We start from the raw sequence: 23,603 nt of genomic DNA on the forward strand, positions 1-23,603 counted from the left end.
TGATAGGAAAGAGAGTTGTACAGAGGGTAGGATATGAAGGTGAGCTGAGAGGTCCTCCTGTGGAATGCAAATTTCAAGCTTTGCATCATTGTGGATTATCCTTCAATGGAAAGAAAGCTTGGATATAAGATATTTCACTCCATTTGCCTTCCCTCTTTTAGAAAAGGACAAACTGCAGGATAGAATTCTAATTTATACTTCCCTCAGGTGGCCATTTTTCCCCATCAGAGAGAGAATATTGAGGCCAAGCCATAGCAGAAAAAAATAAGCTGCTTCTTTTTCAGGGTTTGCAAATCAAATTGTCCCCAGTGGCTTAGGATGCATTTCAAGGTTGAACTAGTTGATGCCTGATTGATTCACATCTGAAAGAAAACAAAAACAAAAAGAAAAACAAATGTGGTTTCAGTTTGCTTTTTTTCCTTGCCCAAGAAATTGCAACAGTCCCTGGACTCTGATGTTCAGAATAGCTGCACTCACCAAAGCAACAGCAGAAACACTAGTTTTCCTCCTAGACCACAAGGAAGACAGATGAAGGTCGGATTTAGTTGCCTTACCAACACATTCTTGAAAATTTGCACCCTTGTCTTTTTTCTTGGATCACAAACAGCACCAAGAAAAATCAGATTTAGTGACCTTTACCAATGCATTATTGAAAATCTGTTAGAGTTCTAAGCATTATCCTCTTAGTATTGGGACCTTATCCTTGTTCTATAAAGATGATATGCCTCAAAATGGAGTGGTGGGCCATACTCTGAAGGAGGGAAGGGATCTCCAGGGTTGGAAGAGTGATGCCTTTTATCCTCACAACTCATCATATGAATAGGAAGGATAAAATTTCTGAGGCTCCCCATATCCTAGCTTCAAGAATAGTCTTTGTTAGGTCTGCTAGTTTGAGGAGGGATGTTAAAATTCCAGATGGTCCTCCCAACACAGCTTCAGGTGAAAATTATGTCTTTCTCATAGGTGAGCCCGGGTGCCTAAAGAAGGAAGAGAGTCCCAAAATTTATACTAGAAATCATTTGCAGGAGAAATTAGAAGATCACCAGGGACAGGGAGTGTTTTTTAGAAACAGGGCTACCATCAGAGAAGAGAGGCAGGAAGAAGGTTTTTCTTGCAGGACTTAGGACCCAGGATGCTAGGGTCAGGATAGATAGGATAGATGGGCAAGTCTCATTTGGGCATCATAACTTGGAGAGTTCTGCTTATGGCTGCAGGGTCAACCAACTTATTGTCGGGACCCTGGAGCTGAACGGCTTTCCTCTCTGTCAACTCTGGCTCAGCCCAGAAATGGAGGAAGAGTGGAATCTGGTTCCAGGCAAACCAATGCTCCCAACTCCAAAGGTTTGGGAGTTGTTAGAGAGCCCTTTCCTAGAAAATCTGACACCTGCGTCTTTAGTCTGGCAGTTGCACTAGTGGCTTTTAACTGGTCGACAGGTGCCCGGTTTTTAGTCCCCAAATTCTAAGAAAAAGTAGGACAGAATAGCAAGCAAAAGCGGTCCAATGATACCACATGGCAATACCCTGGACGAGCCCCTAGATGTGCCCAGAGTTGTTTCCTGCCAGTGGGTTCGTGGTCTCGCTGACTTCAAGAATGAAGCCACAAACCTTCACCATGAGTGTTGCCGCCCTTAAAGGTGGCATGAACCTAAAGAATGAGCAACAGCAAGATTTATTGTACAAGCAACAACAAGATTTGTAGTGAAGAGTGAAACAGCAAAGTTTCCACAGAATGGAAGGGGATCCAAGCACATTGACGCTGTTGGCTGAGTTGGCCAATTTTTGTTTTCTTATTTGTTCCATCCCATGTTCTGTGTCTGTCGTATCAGAATGCCCTTTTTACAATCCTCCCTGTGATTGACTACTTTTAAGTTGCTGCTGTTTGGTGCATTTTACAGGGTGCAGATTTGTGCGTTTCACAGAGTGCCGTTTGGTGCACTTTACAATCCTCTTGCTAGCTACAGATTGCTGATTGGTGTGTTTTTAAAGATTACTGATTGGTGCATTTTACAATCTACTTACTAACTACAAAGTGCTGATTTGTGCATTTTACAATCCTAGCTACACAGTGTTAATTGGTGTGTTTTACAATTCTGTTGTAAGACAGAAAAGTTCTCCAAGTCTGCACTCGACCCAGGATATCCATCTGGCTTCACCTATCAGAATAATGGCTGATAATCATTTAAGCCAATATCTTAGCAGAATTCAAGCCCCTCTCATTTTTCTAACCTGCTGAACTTTCATTGGTTTTACAAAGGTGGTTTAGTTTCAAGAAGGGCTATTATCATTTAAACTATAAGTTCAATTTATCCCAAAGTTAACTTGGCCTATGCTCAGCAATGATTATGTGTAGTAAGCTGGTGAAAGGCACGATGGTGTTGGTTAGGTCAGATCTCTTTCACTGTCATAATTTTCTCACAGTTACACGTTTTGCAAAGGTCGTTTCAAGTTGAAAGGCATATACTCTTGTAAAAAGCATAAAATTGTTTTATTCATTCTGTCCCTGAAACAGGTACTCCCAGTTGTTGATAGTTTAAATTTAAAAAGAAAAATCATAATCCCTAGATGTTGTGGTAAATGAAAATTCCAATGCAGAAAATATGGAAACACTAGCTTCAGAACACCACATTCATTTGTAAAACTTCAGAGATGCAAGCATTACCTTTTCCCTGTCAGATTATAGAATATATAGAAGAAATTCTGAACCTCAAAGATCAATCCATCCGGTACGATTCTGTTTGAAAAACTAAGATTTTTGAACACAAGGGATATTCATTGGCCTGTTGTTGAAAGGTTACAACACACTTGTTTTGCTCAGGAGGAAGAGGTTGTGGTGGAAGAAAGGCCAGTGATTCACTGCATGTTGAAAATCTTCGTGATCCTCTGCAGAAATGAAATAAGCCCATAGATCATTCTGCAGAATTGAGAAAGAGAAAACAGTGAGTTAAGAAAAGATGTGCTGAAGACAGAATCATTCTGTTAAAAAATGACTCATGCCTTAAGAATTAATTACCTCTCTCTTTAATAGGGGAAGAATGCATGGCCCTGTGGTATTATAGGGCACCCACACTGGCATTATTCATCATTGTAACATGTACCCTGAATGAAAGGATTTTTTTCTTCCAAGCAGAGCCTGATGCTGTTTATGAACAAACTGTGTCAAAGATTTAGTGATGGTGACAGGTGTTGCAGAATATTTTTGGCATGAAGCACTTATTAGTATTCACTAATTAAATGGTGGGGGGCTTGGGTAATGTCTGACAGTACCCACTAATCATAGCTAATCTCACATCAAGCTTCTCTAAACTTTAAAGAAATCACATTGGTACGATGTGTTTTAAGTATACAACCTCACAGTTGCAATGCTGCCTCTCTTTGAAAGCTGCAGGCGACAGTGACTCCCGATTCAGGCTTGAAATTTATTGTCATTGTAGAAAAAAAAAAAAATCCTGTGACTTTCTTTGAAGCCTGGCCATTTACTCCTTTCCAACGCAGAGTGTTTTCCCACAGTTGTTCATGAAACCTAATGGAAGAAAAGCTAGTTAATTCTATTGGTATGCAGCCTCATCCTCTACTCTTTTTGCTTTAAAAGTAGAAGCCGACATTCAGTCCTTCATTGGAATGCTGTCAATTTTGGTTAGGAATATGCTTTTAAGGAGTTGGTTTGGATTTATGTTATTTTAGAGCTTAAAGCAGTCTGTCATCATACAAACAAGCCCTTCCCTTATGTGACATTGTTGTTTATAAAAGGCATCAAACTTTGCTCGGGAGAAAGGCTCACCTAAGGACGTGAAATTGGTAAAACAACAACAACAACAAAAACCTTCCCCAAATACTCAACTATAATATTTGTCCCTTAAATATTTTTTTTTGAAGATCCATGTCATTAACTCATTTCAAAAGATATTTAGTATGTAATTTATTGCAGGAGTCTGTTGTTGTTGTTGTTATTTAAATGTGCACAGAAATGGTATGTTGAACCTAGTAAAATTTAAAATGACTTCTGGGATTGCTTCATGTTATTAATATTTTAGATTCATTTTGTCTTCTATTAGCCACATACATACCCAAAGATGACATGGTACCATAATGCCAACCTAAACAATAATTGTTTATGTAATTATTTCTGCCACAAAAATATTTCTCCAGTTTTTTCTCTAATTTCCTGTAATTTCCCCTAACATTTTAGATTCATTTTGCCTTCTACATTAGCCATACATACCTAAAGATGACATGGTATCATAATGTCAACCTAAACAATAACTATTATCTGTGTAATTATTTCTGCCACAAAACCTTTTCTCCAGTTTTTCCTCTAATTTGTGAGGGTGAGAGTTGTGGAGAGAGAGAATGAAGACAAGCTATGAGATAACTTTTCAAATAGTGGGGATATGTATGCCTTTTTTTTTTTTTTTTTTTTTTTTTTTTTTTGACCAACAAAAATGTCCTGTGTTCTTCTGTAGGATTTTTAAGTACTGGTGACCAGGCAGCAAAAGGCAACTATGGGCTCCTGGATCAGATTCAAGCACTACGGTGGATTGAGGAGAATGTGGGAGCCTTTGGCGGGGACCCCAAGAGAGTGACCATCTTTGGCTCGGGGGCTGGAGCCTCCTGTGTCAGCCTGTTGACACTGTCCCACTACTCAGAAGGTAATAATGGTATCTCCGGGATGGGTGGTCAAATACCGTGAACCAATAAATGAACAGTCAGAGTTCATATGTGAAATGTACGTCCAGGTTGCCAGAAGTCACCCTGGAAATTGCTACAGAAAATGCCCAAAAGACAAAATGAACCCATCTTCACGTCTTTTAACTCAGTGTTTTTTTTTTTTTTTTTTTTTCCCCATTTGCTCTCTCACTGAGGCTGGAGTGCAGTGGCATGATTATAGCTCATTGCAGCCTCCACCTCCTGAGCTTAAGACTTCTCCCATCTCAACCTGCTGAATACCTGGGACTAATGGTTAAATTTTTATTTCTATTTTAATTTTTATAGAGAAGTGGTCTTGCTATGTTTTCTTAGGCTAGTCTCAAACTCCTGGCCTCAAGTGATCCTCCTCACTTAGCCTCCCAAACTGCTCAGATGGCAGAATTGAACCACCATGCTTGGTCAGCAATATCTCCTAATTTAAATGTGTGACAATTAAATGTCGGTTACAACGATTGGAACAAAATAACTGCTTTAGAAAAGTGGACACTTTTGTTTCTTTTGATATTCTCATTTTATTTGACCATTTGAAATTTTATTAACTTCTAGCTACAATTTGGTAAGAGTAATATGGAAGATAGACAGTATGTCAATAAAGAAGAGCAATAGTATGTCAATATTGTAGATTTATAGATTTTGTACTCAGCTGGGCTTTTAGCCAAATGTTTTTTATAAAGTCATTTCTCTACTTCACATTCATTCTTTAAATCTACTGGAAACATTGAGAACATGGCTGATGCATTAGTAGAGAAGTAGATTCTACCCACAGGAATAGTGTCTCTCTCCCTGACTCTGTCTACCTCCCTCTCTTACTCTTCCCCTTTCAGTCTCCTCTTTCAGTCTCTCTTTCTGTCTCTCCCTGTCTGTGTTCTCTCACTCCCTCCTTATCCCTCTGTCTCTTTTCCTCTGTCTCTCCCCCTTCCTGTCTGCCCTCCTTCCACTGTTTCTCCCCCGTCTCCCTCTCCTTCACACTATCCCCTCACCTTTCCCCCCTTTCTTCCCTTCTCTCTCTTTCTCTCTTCCTCTCTCTCCCTTCTCCAGTTCCTCACTCTCTTCCTCACTGTCTCTGTTCCTCTCTCCCTTCCCCCACACTCTGTCTCTCTTTCTTTCTTTCCTCTGTCTCCCTCTTTCTCTCTCTCTCTATAGATATATCTCTCTCTCGCTCTCTCTCTCTCTCCCCCTTTCTTCCTCTCCTGCAAATATAACTTTCAGCAAAGGACCTTCTTACTTGTCATTTCAGCATGAGGCACTTGGAAGTGTTCACAGTTTGTTTTATCTCTCTCTCTCTCACATTCACTTTTAGGAAGAACCTCCTTGCTGAGGCAGTCAGCATGAGTTCCTCTACTTGTCCCCATGGGAGCTCCAAACCTTTGCTGCGGCCCTGCTAATAAACTGGAAAAAGCTGCTGTTGGCAAAACAGAGAAAGCAAAAATCACAGAAACACATGCACATCATGTTACCTCAACCAGACGTGCACTTGGACATGGTAGTTAGCATAGGCAGCCATACCCAACCAGATGTGCACTTGGGCCTCTAAGTAGTAGTTGCTCATGCTGCCTAACTGGTGGTCAGCATAGACAGCCACACCCCTGAGCCCTGCCAGAGTGCCTGAGGCTCATTCAATGTGATTCCCTGCTGTCCATACATGAGGCAGGCTCTCTGCAGTATCAGATGAGACTTCAAAGAGCAGTCCATAGGAATTTGAGGCAATTGGTTCTGGAAGCCAGATCACAAATTCTTGGCTGTGGCCTAAAAGGAGGAAGCAGGGAAATCTGCAGAACAGATCCAGTCCTCTGTTACTGGCCAGGTATAAATGAATATTCACAATAGCCATCTCAGTCATCAACACAGCATTGTATTTTTTTTTTTTTTTTTTTTTTTTTTTTTTTTTTTGAGACAGAGCCTCACTCTGCCGCCCAGGCTAGAGTGCAGTGGCGTGATCTTGGCTCACTGCAAGCTCCGCCTCCCGGGTTCACGCCATTCTCCTGCCTCAGCCTCCCGAGTAGCTGGGACTACAGGCGCCTGCCACCTCGCCCGGCTAGTTTTTTTGTATTTTTTAGTAGAGACGGGGTTTCACCGTGTCAGCCAGGATGGTCTCGATCTCCTGACCTCGTGATCCGCCCGTCTCGGCCTCCCAAAGTGCTGGGATTACCGCGCCCGGCCAGCATTGTAATTTCTTATGTGTCATTGGTTGTCTTCAGAATGGCATCACACTGACTGGACCATTTACATCTGAAGTACTCAAAATCTTAATGGAATTTTTTTTCTTTTTAAGAAAGAGTCTCACTCTGTCACTCAGGCAGGAGTGTAGTGGCATGCTCTCAGCTCACCACAACCTCTATCTCCCAGTTTCAAAGCGATTCTTCTGCCTCAATATCCTGAGTAGCTGGGATTACAGGTGCCCATCACCATGCCCAGCTAATTTTTGTATTTTTAGTAGAGATGGTGTCTCACCATATTGGCCAGGTTGGCCTTAAACTTCTTGAACTCAAGTGATCTGCCTGTTTCAGCCTCTGGAACTGTTATTTATTCAAGTTATCAGCTGAGTAAGGTGGCTCATGCCTGTTATTCCAGCAGTTTGGGAGACTGAGTGGGAAGTATGGCTTGAGCCCAAGAGTTTGAGACCAGCCTGAGCAACATAATGGGGCCACATTTATACAAAAATAAATAAAAACCAGCTGGGGCTGGTGGTTCATGCCTGTGGTCTCAGTTGCTTGGGAGGTTGAGGATCACTTGAGCCAGGGAGGTCGAGGCTGCAGTGAGCTCTGATGGTGTCTCTACACTCCAACCTAAGTGGCAGAGAGAGAGACCCTATCTAAACATAAATAAATAAAATTTTAAAATACCCTTCTTTCAAGTAACTGGAGGACTTTCTTCACTTTCTGCACCTTCTGAACAAATTTCTAGATCACTATGCTCCTCAATGTCTTCTTTAGCAAGATAGGGCAGATGAGGATTTCCTGAAATCCTGCAAACTCTGAATTCCTTGAGTTAATAGGTCATATTGTTTTGCACAGGAGACCAAAAAACCTTTGACCTCAAACTAGTGCTAATACCAGGAAAGAGGAAGGGCTCATATTTGTACTAACTTTATTTTAAAAACAGGAACAGTGAATAATCTGATGAACCATTTGGCATAGAGATATCTACGGCATTTTTGAAAATACATAGATATTCACATTTCTCAGTTGATATGACAGTTGTAGATTTAGAAAGCAGTCAGAACCAAATTCAGGAGTAACGAAATACATATAAGCCACATTAATTAGAGGAAAATGGTAATTATTTAAGTCAACAGTTAGAAGTTATTATTTGCTGCAGAAATACCTTTGTGTTGGTCATTTCTGCAAGGCAGTGCTTCTAAGCAGCCCATCAGTATTGTCAAGAATTATGAAAAATATAAGTACAGCACTGTGACTCCTGCCTATCATCCTAGTACTTTGGGAGGCTGAGGTGTGAGAATTGCTTGAGTCCAGGAATTCAAGACCAGCCTGGGCAAAAAAGTGAAACCCCATCTCTACAAAACATTACAAAAATTAGCCAGGTATGGCAGTGCACACCTGTAATCCCAGCTACTTGGGAGGTTGAGATGGGAGGATCAGTTGGACCTGGATGGCAGAAGCTGCAGCAAGTCAAGATCATGCCACTTCACTCCAGTCTGGGTAGCAGAGATACACCCTGTCTGAAATGAAGATAAAGATAAAAGTACCCAAATTGTTGGCCTTAGGAATTCTAGTCTAATGAAGACAAAGTACATGTGGCAAGAGATAGTTTTATGAAGGTATTCACCTCAGTATTATTATCATAGCAAAGAATGAAATGAAATACAAGATCAAAAGAAGACAAAAGTTATGAGAAACCATATGTATTAACTCAAAAGAATAATAATTTACCTAAGATATTCAATAGCTGGAAAAACACAGTATAGACAGCTATATAAATATTGGGCTCAGCTATTCAAAACGATGTTTGAATGGGAGAGATGATGTAAGAAAGAATTAAGTTAATTCCTAACATACTTGTTATGCTAAGGTGAGTTGTGCTTTAATGTATGACTTATGGGTGATTTTTTTCATTATCTAAGTTTTTTAGTCTCATCAGGAATTATATTACTTCCCTAACATACAAATAACTGTTTTATATATGTTACATATATATACACACACACATATATTATATGTGTTACATATATATATATATGCTGCTACCTAAATTATTACCAGTAGTTATAAGAAGGGTGGGAAAGGAACATCTCAGAGCATTTGTCTAATTCTGAATGTTTTAACTAATGAAAGTATCCAACAGATTACATATTTGCATTCTTTCTTTTGGACATTTTAAAATAATCTTCAGAGCCAAGTACTCAAGTCCATACTTGCACATTTCTGACAGAAATGTCCCCAAGATGGCTTTGATGAAATAACGGTTAAAGCCATATTGATTTTCAAGTTGCAGTCTTGTGTGTCATCTTTGGGCAATCCTTCAGTCTTTAAAATCACATCTTCCTGATGACAACCATATTTTCCTCATATTTGATTGCTTCCATGACATTAAAAATTGACAGGGTATCTGGACTTACAGCTGAATGCTTTATTCTTTAGTGCCTGACTCGGGCTGGGATTCACAGAAATGGCAGGAAGTGACCGTAAATGGAATGCTGTGATTTTTACAGCCTGCTGTCTCTTGTCCTGTCATGATTAAAAATACAGATTTTATACTTCTGGACATTCATGTAGTAGACTGAGCTGATGGAGAATGCTAAGCTCTATAGAATTTTACTCCTAAAATTGCCCATGCTTTTTCAAGTTTCTCACCAAGTGAAGCATTTTTCAAATGTGGCCAAAAAAAAAAAAAAAAAAAAAAAAAATCTCTGAGTTTCTAGTGGACATAGTCTTGAAGAAAATAACTTTAAAAAACTTGTTATTTGGGTACCCAGTTGAGTGATAGGCATAGCTAAGCTAATGCATTTATTTTAATTCCCAAACATTAATATCTTCATTAGACTCAGGATAGAAATGCATTCCTAAATTAGGACTCTGAAATTCATTCAACTGGATTTATTTTTTCCCATAATGAAGAGACACCTGGATTTGTTTGTGAGACAAGGGAGCCTTTGACCTTTTACTAGTTTAAGGCCTGTTTGTTTGTTTATTTCCCCCCTTGGAAATGGGGAATGCAGTTGCTGTTGAGTTTTTATATATGGCATCCGGAGGCAAAGAAGCAAAAACGACACTAAATTATGGAAGAAAAAAGAAATCACATGTGTTTTACGAGTGCAGGGAAAAGCCTCAATGTGGTTTCATATCCTTAAACTTGTGTGTGTGTGTATGTCTATGAGTATGTGTGTAGAATATCATTCCCGAAAATGAATGTTCAGGGGGAGGGAATCCAAATAAAAATGGGTAAAATGTCCCCTGACAGAGCTGAATGGTACTACGTCCAAAAATTCACATGCTGAGAGACAATCACAGCCTTCATTGCTCAGTAAAAGCTGCGTTTCTGTCCTGCGGGTTTTCATTTGCATGTCCACAATTTTGCACCTGCAGGTCTCTTCCAGAAGGCCATCATTCAGAGCGGTACCGCCCTGTCCAGCTGGGCAGTGAACTACCAGCCGGCCAAGTACACTCGGATATTGGCAGACAAGGTCGGCTGCAACATGCTGGACACCACGGACGTGGTAGAATGCCTGCGGAACAAGAACTACAAGGAGCTCATCCAGCAGACCATCACCCCAGCCACCTACCACATAGCCTTCGGGCCCGTGATTGACGGCGACGTCATCCCAGACGACCCTCAGATCCTGATGGAGCAAGGCGAGTTCCTCAACTACGACATCATGCTGGGCGTCAACCAAGGGGAAGGCTTGAAGTTCGTGGACGGCATCGTGGATAACGAGGACGGTGTGACGCCCAATGACTTTGACTTCTCCGTGTCCAACTTCGTGGACAACCTTTACGGCTATCCTGAAGGGAAAGACACTTTGCGCGAGACTATCAAGTTCATGTACACAGACTGGGCCGATAAGGAAAACCCGGAGACGCGGCGGAAAACGCTGGTGGCTCTCTTCACTGACCACCAGTGGGTGGCCCCCGCCGTGGCCACCGCCGACCTGCACGCGCAGTACGGCTCCCCCACCTACTTCTATGCCTTCTATCATCACTGCCAAAGCGAAATGAAGCCCAGCTGGGCGGATTCGGCCCATGGCGATGAGGTCCCCTACGTCTTCGGCATCCCCATGGTCGGTCCCACCGAGCTCTTCAGTTGTAATTTCTCCAAGAACGACGTCATGCTCAGCGCCGTGGTCATGACCTACTGGACGAACTTCGCCAAAACTGGGTACGTTCTTCCTCGTGTTGCGGTATCACTGTCCTCTTCGCTTGTTTGGGTCCTCAGTATAAGTATTCCTTCTACCGGCATGTGCAGGAGCACACATGCATACACACACATACACTTGTGTGCACACATATACACATACAGACACACAGTTATATACACAGCAATAACAAGGAGAGTTTTCCCCAGCATCTGTGAGAACTCAAATTTTCTTTATTACCAAAGTGTTTTAGGAGTAAAACACTTTAGTGTCAAACCAGATTTTTACTAGATTTCTAATTGCCCATTAGAAATTCTAGAGTTCCTACTTGCAGGTGCAGGACTTACACATATATAATGGTTCTGTTAACAGCTGATCAAACAGTTTTGTTTTTGTTCTTATTGTTGTTGAAGAGACACAGTCTCGCTCTGTTGCCCAGGTTGCTGTGCAGTGGTACAACCCTAGCACACTGCAGCCTTGAACTCCTAGGCAAAAGCCATTCTCCTGCCTCAGCCTCCTGAGTAGCTGGGAGTACAGGTGACTACCTTGCCTGGCTAATGTTTATTTTTTTTTATTTGTTTCCTAGAGACAAAGTCTCACTCTGTTGTCTAGGCTGGAGTGCCATAATGGTGCAAGCATAGCTCACTGTGGCCTAGAACTCATGGATTCATTTGCTCTTCCCATCTCAGCATCTCAAGCAGCTGGGACGGCAGACATGAATCACCTTGCCCTTACATGGATTTTTGTAGAGACAGGGTTTCCTATGTTGCCCAAGCTGTTCTGAAACTCCTGGTCTCAATGGATCCTCCCTCCTCATACTTCTCAATAGGTGGGACTGACTACATGTGAATGCCACCATACCCAGCTCATTTTAAAATTTATTTTGTTAGAGACAGGAATTTGCTATTTCACCTGAGCTACCACTTGGGGAATTGTTTAGATTGCCTGACCATAGGAATATAAATAATTGTCATAATATTTATAGGGAAATGTAAATATATATTCCTATATATAGTTAACATATATAGAGAAAAAGAACTATTCTCATAGGTATAATATATACATTATATAAAATTTGCATTTGTATATCGACATACACATAAATAACAGTATATTTGTGTGTGTAGCATATACAAATACTAATATATATATGCATATGCAATATACATTATATATATACAAATACAAACAGAACTACAAATATGTATATACAATATACAAGTACAAATATATGTACATATACATATATATTTGTATTTCCTTTGCCATATAGCTAGAGAGAGAGAGCAAAGGAAAATATATGATATTTGTATTATATTGTTATATGGCATGCATATATAAACACACACATGCATCTCACAGGAAAGCTCATTTATTGGCCTAAATATAGTATAAAATATAAAATATACAAAAAACATACATTCAACAGAGTCTGCCAATATTCTACTGAGCGGATTCTCTGCAAACCCTGATAGAAAAGAACCAAAAGCATCCTAAATAGCTACAAATATTGTGGCATCTTTTCATTTTCTCTTGTCTAATAATATAACTATGGAAATCAATGGGGTATCATTCTGTTCTACCTGTGTGTGCCACTGTCATCCACCCTGAGTTTCTGTAAAGTGAATGAAAGAAAAGAACACGATGTGCATGTCGCCCAGGGAGGGTAAATCTTCCCATGCGGAATAAGGCTCTTAGACTGCAGTGACCCTGACATGCATGAGCGGTGCACAGTAATTGTGAGATCAGATGACAGGGTTTTTTGTTTGTTTGTTTGTTTGTTTTTGGTAAACGTATAGCATGTTAGCATGTTTTTGAAGTGGAAAATGTATCATCTGGATACCAACTTTCTAAAATCAGACTCTGTAGATTTGGTCTGAGATAGGCTACCAGGAGAAGAACAGAGGAGGGACCAATATTTGATGGAGATACTTGTCTATCATTGAAAGGTTCTTTCCTGTGTGAAGAAATGACTGAAATAAAATTCATATTTTTTTCTAAGTAACCCTTGTTTATTAGTTTTACTTGGGCTGCTGTTACCAGAGTGCCAAAATCTGTATGGCTGTGCCAGGCACAGTGACTTATGCCTGTAATCCCAGCACTTTGGGAGGCCAAGGCCGGAGGATCACCTAAGAAGGCCAAGAGTTTAAGATCACCCTGGGCAACATAGTGAGAGTCTGTCTCTACAAAACAAATGAAAAATATTAGGAGGGCATGGTAGAATATGCCAAGAGGTGAGAAGTCTCAGCTTCTTAGAAGGATGAGGTGGGAGAATCACTAGAGCACAGGAGGCCAAGGCTGCAGTGAGCCATGTTTGTACCACTGCCCTCAAACCTGGGTGACATAGCGAAACCTGTGTCTTTAAAACAAGCAAAAAAAAGCATGAAAACCTGTGTGTCATATGACAATAGAATTTATCATTTTACAGTTCATAAGACCAGAAGTCAGCAACGAAGTTGCTCCCAGGCCCAAGTTCTCTCCAAAAGTTTCAGGGGAGTAGTCCTTGCTGCTTCCTAGCTGCTGGTATTTGGCTGCAATCTTTGGCATTCCTGGGTTGCAGGTGCACAACTACACTCTGTGTCTTTGTCATCTTATCGTATCCCTGTGTTTCTCTGTCTCCACATGGCTGTTTTTATATAAGGACATCTGCTAAGGTGCATTAGAAGCTTACTTACTCCAGTGTGACCTCCTCTTAACTTAAATAATCACATCTGCCATTACCCTGTTTCCAAATATGCTCACATACTGAGGTATGAGGGTTAGGAATTCAGCATATCTTAATTTAGGAGAAGACAGTATTCAATTTCTAATAACCTGTGAAGACAGGGCCACACCTTAACACTAAGATAGGTGGTGTCTACCCTTGTAGAGAATTCCTTTGTCTTGAAGCCTGAAGACTTGCAAGAGTGTGTCCCAAGAGGGCTATACTCATTCAGTCTTCACTGTATTGGCATCCAAACATACTACTGAGTTCATATGGAACACTGTGTTTACTTACTTCCATTAAAACCCTATGCTTTTTCTTTTCCTCCTTATAGGATTTGAAAATAAACTTTATAGATTATCTTAAGTGGAAGACTAGAGTTAGTCTTCATATATTTTATAGAACCATTAAAACAATAGTGAAATCTAAATAATGCTGTTAAATTCTCATTAACTCCTCCTGACTCCATAGGCTATGAGATTGAGGCTGGCTCTCTTATTACTTAAAAAAAAAAAAAAGAAAGAAAAAAGAAAAAACGGTAGGAAAATAAAGGTAGTTAATTAGTTTTGTGAGGTAATTATTATCACTACTGGCACCAAATGGACGCTTTCACCAAGATACTATGAAAGTCTGAGACAGCCGTGAGAATACCAGTGATCTCTCTGTTATTGAGTACTTTTTAATGCCATAAATCTGTTTCTTAAAGTTACTTGGCTTAGAGCCTGTGATTTCCACCCTGCATTTAGGGAATACATTCACATTGCCATTCATGGTCTGTGTTGAGGGTGCTTCTAGGTTTCGTGGAGGCCCTGACATCACTGGAGGAGATGAGGAAGGAAAAACCACTAGAACTTGGAGAGACACTCTGATGCTACTGAAATCAAAAGCTGCAGGTAGAGAGTTCACTGAGGCAATGAGCTCCTGAATGTCAGTCTGTCTGAAGCCTCTATTTTTGTTTCTTCATCCATAGGAAACATCCCTGAAATAACAGACTGTATTAATACAGTGAGTTATTTTGTTTCATTGGAAAGGTATTAGAATGACTCAAATGATTTGTCAAGGAAGTTGCTCAGAATTTACATGTCATGTGAAATGCAAGGTGGATTCAAATATAAATAGTTTAAGCGATCACACTTCTTTGGCAGCCCCATAAGAGAAGGAAATGAGGAATTTCACTGTTGCCAGTTATTTGTTTATTGTAAATTGGGTGGTGGCCTGATCACTCCAGGGCAGAGAAAGATTCCCTGGTCATCAGATGCAGAGAACAAACCAACCTGTTGCCTGTAAGGAGAAAACATGGGACTCATCTTATCTGTTGTCATGGTGTGAGCTACCACAGAAAAGGAGGGAATATTTCTGCATTCCTTCACTGTTCCCTTCCAGCACTGGAGGTGATAGGAGGAAACAAGAAGAGCTCACAGCATGTCTGTCACTACACAGTGCTCTGGGGAGAGGATCACATTGTGAGAGAACGTTTCACCACTCTCAGTGGTCATCATGTCATGTGTTTTAAACCTGCAGGCACAGCATAGTCTGCTGATGGCAAATGTTTGCGGAGATGAAGTGGATGGTGTCTGGATGCTTCTTTACAGACATCTCAAAACAGATGGTTGTGACCCTTAGTATAAGTTTTAAAGTACATATACCTGGTATGCATAAACCTTTGAAATTTGGATGATCACAGAAAAATGATGTTAGAATGTGTATGTCAGAATAAAAAAGGAAGGTCGGATGAAGGCACTGAGGGAAGCAGATGAAGGAAAGAAGGGAGGGAGGGAAAGAAGAGATAGAGGGAGGAAGAGAGGGAAAGAAGGAAGGAAGAAGAAAGGGAGGAAATCAAAGGAGTAAAGGAAGGGAGGAAGGAAGGAAACAAAGAAGGAAGGGGGAGAAGAGGAAGGAAAGATGAAGGAAGGAAGGTGAAAGAAGGAGGAAAAGAAGAAAAGAAGGGAGAAAAGGAAAGAAAGCATGAGACAAAAGAGAGAAGAGAGGAAGGGAGGAGGAAGAAAGAAGAGAGGAAAGAAGTAAAGAGAGATTTGGGAGAGAGGGAAGGAAGAAATGGATGGAGACAAAAAGAAGGAAGGGAAAGAGGAAGGAGGAGAGGAAGAAAAAGGAATGGAGGAAGAGAGGAAGAAAGGATTGAGGGAAGAAAGGATTGAGGGAAGGGAAAGGAGGAAAACAGGGAAAGGGAGTGTGAGAGAGAAATGAGGAAAAGGAGGAGGGGAGAAAGGAAAGAAGCAGAGAGGGAGGGATAATTGGATCCTTGCTTACAAATCATGTCACCTGTATATTTTCATGTTAGCATTAGATAAATGCAACCTCCACCTCTGGGTTCAAGCAATTCTCCTGCCTCAGACTCCCAAGTAGCTGGGATTACAGGCTCCCACCACTGTACCCAGTCCCCAGAGAAACATCACAAATGATATCACTCACATCCAGAACGAAGAGATCATGTCTCTGCAGATGAAGCAGCTGGAACACGATCACGAGTGTGAGTCACTACAGGCACACGACACACTGAGGCTCACCTGCCCACCAGACTACACCCTCACGCTGCACCGGTCGTCAGATGATATCCCACTTATGATGTCAAACACCAACGCCATGATTCCAAATATACTGACGGGGATGCAACCTTTGCACATACACTATACTCTAGTATAGTATAGTATAGTATAGTATAGTATAGTATAGTATAGTATAGTATAGTATAGTATAGTATAGTATAGTATAATATAAAGTGGCTAATTTTATTTTTAGTAGAAACAGGGTTTCACCATGTTGGCCAGGTCTCAAACTTCAGACCTTGTGATCTGCCCACCTCAAACTCTCCAAGTGGTGGGATTACAGGTGAGAACCACTGCGACTGCCCAAATCTTGGTCTGTTTATAAGATATGACAAAGAGCAGTGCTTTAAAGTTATCAAACAATGCATTATAATATGTAATAGAAGAATTTATGTGCTTTTGGAAGTCAGAAATGAGCAGATAATTTTGTAATGGCAAATCAGATCAACATATATTTTCATTTTTTTATGTTGTTCCACTGAGTCTGAGGCTTGTACGTGAGATTGATTTCTATCTTGTTTGCATCAGACACCATCACTGCTGTTGAATGTTCTCTATTCTATCAATAATTTATATTTAACTATTGCTAAATCTGGGGCAGGGGGTGGAGGGAGGAAATCCCAATGAAGTATTAGGCAGGGATTGATTGCAGAGAGTTGCAGCATAATTCTTGTTGTAAAGGAGACCTTTACTACCAAAAAGGGATTTTAAGCTGAATTAATGAACATCCTTACCTGGTGTGGCAAAAGAGTTGCTGAATGCATAGTAAACTAGTTTCGTAACAGATTGTTAACCACAAACAATGTTTTGGCTATAAGGAAAACCTGTACTACTTAAAGGAACCGCTGACAGGATTCACAGATATTTTTAGAGAGATCATAGTACTATACCTATCTCTAGCTAAAGAAATGAACAAGGTATTAGAATTTCACTTGAGTCTCCGCTGCCAAGATTACATATCAAATAAAACAGGACAGGTGGAAATGGCTGTCTTAGGTGCTAATGGATATGGAGGAAGACATGTATTGAGTCTTTTACTACAGAGACCAACTTATGTTTCTATGCTCAGTCATTACAATCTTTAATTTTACTCACAGTGATTTAGACATTTCTCATGCTGAATAAAGACTAAAAAATAAAACACTGATATCATACACCTAGACCTCACTGTTTGCAGGGTTTTGTAACATAAATGGCATGGGCTGTCATAATATTACTTCACAAATTTATCTGGGTTTAAGAATTCTGGCTATGTTCAGTTCCCATGCATGAGTGAGAACATGGGGTGTTTGGTTTTCTGTTCTTGTGATAGTTTGCTGAGAATGATGGTTTCCAGCTGCATCCATGTCCCTACAAAGGACACAAACTCATCCTTTTTTATGGCTGCATAGTATTCCATGGTGTATATGTGCCACATTTTCCTAATCTAGGCTGTCACTGATGGACATTTGGGTTGATTCCAAGTCTTTGCTATTGTGAATAGTGCCGCAATAAACATACGAGTGCATGTGTCTTTATAGCAGCATGATTTATAATCCTTTGGGTATATAGCCAATAATGGGATGGCTGGGTCATATGGTACTTCTAGTTCTAGATCCTTGAGGAATTGCCATACTGTTTTCCATAATGGTTGAACTAGTTTACAATCCCACCAACACTGTAAAAGTGTTCCTATTTTTCCACATCCTCTCCAGCACCTGTTGTTTCCTGACTTTTTAATGATCGCCATTCTAACTGGTGTGAGATGGTATCTCATTGTGGTTTTGATTTGCATTTCTCTGATGGCCAGTGATGATGAGCATTTTTTCATGTGTCTGTTGGCTGTATGCATGTCTTCTTTTGAGAAATGTCTGTTCATATCCTTTGCCCACTTTTTGATGGGGTTGTTTATTTTTTTCTTGTAAATTTGAGTTCTTTGTAGGTTGTGGATATTAGCCCTTTGTCAGATGAGTAGACTGCAAAAATTTTCTCCCATTCTGTAGGTTGCCTGTTCACTCTGATGGTAGTTTCTGTTGCTGTGCAGAAGCTCTTCAGTTTAATTATATCCCATTTGTCAATTTTGACTTTTGTTGCCGTTGCTTTTGGTGTTTTAGACATGAAGTCCTTGCCTATGCCTAAGTCCTGAATGGTATTACCTAGGTTTTCTTCTAGGGTTTTTATGGTATTAGGTCTAACATTTAAGTTGTATAGTACTAATCCATCTTGAATTAATTTTCGTATAAGGAGTAAGGAAAGGATCCAGTTTCAGCTTTCTACTTATGGCTAGTCAATTTTCCCAGCACCATATTTTAAATAGGGAATCCTTTCCCACTTGGACTCCGGAAGGGGAACATCACACACCGGGGCCTATCATGGGGAGGGGGGAGGGGGAAGGGATTGCATTAGCAGTTATACCTGATGTAAATGACGAGTTGATGGGTGCTGACGAGTTGATGGGTGCAGCACACCAACATGGCACAAGTATACATATGTAACAAACCTGCACGTTATGCACATATACCCTGGAACTTAAAAGTATAATTAAAAAAATAATAAAAAAAAATAAAGAATTCTGGCTATGTATCTCTGAGATCTTTAATACATAGATTGTATCAGGCAGCAGCTCACTTATCCGGATTTCCCAAATCCTTTCCTTTATTCTTCAAGAATAAAATAAGTGTGTTTTCTTTCTTTCTTTCTTTTTTTTTTTTCTTTGAGACTGAGTCTCGCTCTGTCGCCCAGGCTGGAGTGCGGTGGCCGGATCTCAGCTCACTGCAAGCTCCGCCTCCTGGGTTCACGCCATTCTCCTGCCTCAGCCTCCCGAGTAGCTGGGACTACAGGCGCCCGCCACCTCACCCGGCTAGTTTTCTGTATTTTTAGTAGAGACGGGGTTTCACCGTGGTCTCGATCTCCTGACCTTGTGATCCGTCCGCCTCGGCCTCCCAAAGTGCTGGGATTACAGGAAAAATAAACGTGTTTTCTTTACCTTTCAAATATACCCTGGATTCCTTCAAATTGCCCAGTAGTGAACATGATCAGAGTACTCCATCTCCTAGATGCTCACTGCCTAATAGATAAGATAGCCACACATCTAATAGACCCAATTTAGTAAAATTGGATCCATGAAAAAAAGGAGGAATCTTCACTTCCATTTGTTTCTTTAGAACACTAAAAATCAGTAACAAATATTAGCAGGATTTTTTTCCTAAAATATTTATTCATTTATTTTTATTTCAACTCATTAAATAAGTAAAAACTTCATAATTTTTTCAGAAGGCTTAAAGAAGCAAAAGAAACATGAGATACTATAATGAATTCAGTATTTTTCAAAGGCATATCAAAATATATGCATACTAAATAAAAAGCAGTAGACTTTCCAAATATATTGTTTATGAATAAATATGAGATCTCATGGTATTAGAACCTATGTGATTTTACATGTATTTGTTCTCACCATCTTAGTAACGTGAAAGCACAGCAGTTAGTGTGCATTCAACTAATAGGTAGAGGTCGACTTTATTTTTCTTCTCTATTACGTAATACATCTTATATCTATATCTATAGATAGATATACAGGTATACATATATACATGTAATATGCACACATACACACTGCATATGGTTAGAATGTAGTATAAACTGTGATATATAGTATACTTATCTATAGTTTGTGATATACAGTATACTTTTATATACTCTATAATGTATGTAATATAGAATTATAGTATATACTCTGATATACAGTATATCACTCCATCATTCCCTAGTTCCACCTCCCTTGCAATACTGTAAGTGTTCTAATTTTTATATTGGAAAAGAAGGGATAATATTTGCTGAATTATCACCATATGTCTGACATTTTGTCATTTTCTTTCAACCTTCATCACTAATCTCTAAGCCTAATATTCTTATTCAATATATAGGTGGCTAAGTTAAGGCCAATACTGACTGGAAAATTTGCCCAAGATTTCACAGCTGTTAATGAGCTAGAGCTCCAGAAATTTAAATACAGGGATATTATTTCTTTTACCACAACCACAGACTCAGATTGAGGGCAGAAAATCTTCCTTTAGCACATGTGACATCTCTGAGTCAAGTACATTGGTTGAATCCTGCACAATGTCTGGTGATGACTAGATACATACTCTTCCTTGTTCCTGCAGCCTTCTGCCATACAGGGCAATATGCAATGGCTATAGGTAGCTTCACAAAAGTCCCCCTAAGGAGGAGTTACCTGGAAAATGGACCTTAGCTTACAGCTGGAGCCATTGATCAGGATGTTGCAACTCCCTGCCTGCCTTGGTCTGCACATCACATCTCAATGCTCAGTATTAACTACTAGATGACATTTTACCATGCATAATTTCAATTTTTTTGTAATAATTAAACCTTAAGATGTAATTGGTTTTATAGCTTACTTTATCAACCATAAGAAAAGGAAGAAATGAGAATTTGCCATATTTGTTTTTGAAGGGGAAGTGTTATCTTAAAAGAGTTGGTTGCAAAGATGTTTAAAGGCTCTATGTTTTATGAATTATCTCCAAACTTTTCTGATTCTCTTTCTACCTTTGCCCGCTTGTGCAAATAATAATAAGATAATTATTCAGTGTATAGCTTCTAAGCACAACTTAGCATCTGTAACTGCCTTCAGCTTGTTTCTGGGTATCTTATTTATCCTAAACATGTTTACCTCACCATAACTATATGTACCATTTTAACAAACTTCTTACAGCAAATATGGTGTGCTTTCATCTTTTCTGGACTCAGTCTTCAAAAAGTGTCCATGTGCATAGGTATTTTACTTTCAAAAAGAGAGCTAACAAATGATGCATGTGTTGATTTATAAACAGCTTGTAATTATAATGCCTATTTTATTTTGAGTGTTTATTATTATTATTATTTTTTATTATTATACTTTAAGTTCTAGGGTACATGTGCATAACGTGCAGGTTTGTTACATATGTATACTTGTGCCATGTTGCTGTGCTGCACCCATCAACTCGTCAGCACCCATCAACTCAAAACTGCAACATCTGTTCATTTACTTCAAATGCAATTATTGAGCAACAACGAGAATGGCCACTTGTTGAAAAATTCTTAATCGGAATTTCTCAGCCTCAGTATTGTTAACATTTGGGTCCAGATAACTTCCTTGCTGTGCACCAGAGGGTGTTTAGTGGCATCACTGACCTCCACCCTTCATAGAAACTACCATCTGTCTATGAAAACCAAAAATGTCTCCAGACCTTGCCAAATATCCCTTTGGAGCAAATCCCTCCTGGATGAGTTTTCCAATTCAAAAAGAGTGAAACTTGAAATACTGAAAATGTTCCTAGGGACACTTAGTTTTCCTTTTTTCCCTTTATTTTTGAAGATCATTTGATGCCTTAAAAATAGTAGACATGTTATAAAAATGCCATAATACTGCTATCAGGGTTTATATTTAGAAGAAAAATAACCAATTTTTAAAGGAAAAGACAACATGGTAGACATGTCTAGGATTAAAGCAGAATGTACCTTTGCTGCTTGGGTATTTGTGCTCATTGAAAAATATATATGAAGAGCAGATTGTAACTTCCTGATTTATTGGTTTAAGATAATTTCATGTCACATGTGGAAGAGTATGACCTTACTTTTTTTCTCCCTTCTATCCCCAGTGATCCAAATCAACCAGTTCCTCAGGATACCAAGTTCATTCACACAAAACCCAACCGCTTTGAAGAAGTGGCCTGGTCCAAGTATAATCCCAAAGACCAGCTCTACCTGCATATAGGCTTGAAACCCAGAGTGAGAGATCACTACCGGGCAACGAAAGTGGCTTTCTGGTTGGAACTCGTTCCTCATTTGCACAACTTGAACGAGATATTCCAGTATGTTTCAACAACCACAAAGGTTCCTCCTCCAGACATGACATCATTTCCCTATGGTACCCGCCGATCTCCTGCCAAGATATGGCCAACGACCAAACGCCCAGCAATCACTCCTGCCAACAATCCCAAACACTCTAAGGACCCTCACAAAACGGGGCCCGAGGACACAACTGTCCTCATTGAAACCAAACGGGATTATTCCACTGAATTAAGTGTCACCATTGCCGTCGGGGCATCGCTCCTCTTCCTCAACATTTTAGCCTTTGCGGCTCTGTACTACAAAAAGGACAAGAGGCGCCATGAGACTCACAGGCGCCCGAGTCCCCAGAGAAACACCACAAATGATATCGCTCACATCCAGAACGAAGAGATCATGTCTTTGCAGATGAAGCAGCTGGAGCACGATCACGAGTGTGAGTCGCTGCAGGCACACGACACGCTGAGGCTCACCTGCCCACCAGACTACACCCTCACGCTGCGCCGGTCGCCGGATGATATCCCACTTATGACGCCAAACACCATCACCATGATTCCAAACACACTGACGGGGATGCAGCCTTTGCACACTTTTAACACCTTCAGTGGAGGACAAAACAGTACAAATTTACCCCACGGACATTCCACCACTAGAGTATAGCTTGGCCGTATTTCCCCTCCTATCCCTCTGCACCACCTGCTCAGCAACATAGAAGAGACAAAGAGAATCTCCAAACCAGGAATGTTTTTTTGCCACTGAGTTTAGACAAAAATGCAAAAGGGCAGTAATCCCATCCCAGCAGACACTTCTCATTGGCATTTTCCAGTATTGTGAGATCAATTTCTGACCATATGAAATGTGAATAGTATCTGTTTCTGTTACAATACTGCTTTAAGATCTCTACCATGCCAACAAATATTTTGTGTGACTAGGACATCACCATTTCAAGGACCTATGTGTTTCCAACATCATGGTAGCAGCTCTCACTTCCAAAACTCAGCCAGGGACAGTTAATATTTTTTAATTACAATGGAAATTTAAACATTTCTATCTGGGCTACAAAATGAATGGTTCTTTTTCAGTGTAGAAAGAATCTTTGGGCTTTTACTCAGCACGTAGAGCTGTAATCCAGAGACAAGGAAATGTAGAATTTTATTATCAAAATAAAAGAATTGACTGCACAGCAAAATCCGTAGGGTTCTGTGGAAGGAGGTGTTTTGCCAGCCTGAACTATATTTAAGAAACTTTGTAAAAAATAAAGATGTATATAGCTGTTGAGTTCAAACAAAAACGGCAGACAAACAAAAAAGAGAAAGGTTTTTATTTGTGTTTTCAGTTTGAAAGAACTTTTAGCAAGGTTATGCTTTTACACACATATTAGTTATACCACCTCTCTTCCTCCACAACAAAAGAGACTTTTCTTTTTAATTACATGTAAACAAAGGCATGAGATTTTCTGACATGAGATTTTCATTTGTAGGAATATGTGAGGTCA

General features: G+C 40.0%; 1 protein-coding gene across 12 annotated transcripts in view; it reads left to right on the top strand.

Moving 5' to 3' along the window:
* LOC141409544 (neuroligin-4, X-linked-like) overlaps positions 1-23,368 on the top strand; it is a 322,452-nt gene extending 299,084 nt beyond the window's left edge. For all 12 annotated transcript variants that reach the window (XM_074030584.1, XM_074030590.1, XM_074030586.1 and 9 more), the window contains 3 exons: positions 4,461-4,646; positions 10,248-11,037; positions 21,919-23,368. In XM_074030584.1, coding sequence (XP_073886685.1) covers positions 4,461-4,646; positions 10,248-11,037; positions 21,919-22,768 — 1,826 coding nt within the window. In that variant the 3' untranslated portion in view covers positions 22,769-23,368. The remainder of the gene's footprint in view (positions 1-4,460; positions 4,647-10,247; positions 11,038-21,918) is intronic.
* The last annotated feature ends 235 nt before the right edge of the window (positions 23,369-23,603 follow it).

Source organism: Macaca fascicularis, chromosome Y (assembly GCF_037993035.2).
Source record: "Macaca fascicularis isolate 582-1 chromosome Y, T2T-MFA8v1.1".
Taxonomy (NCBI): Eukaryota; Metazoa; Chordata; class Mammalia; order Primates; family Cercopithecidae; genus Macaca; species Macaca fascicularis.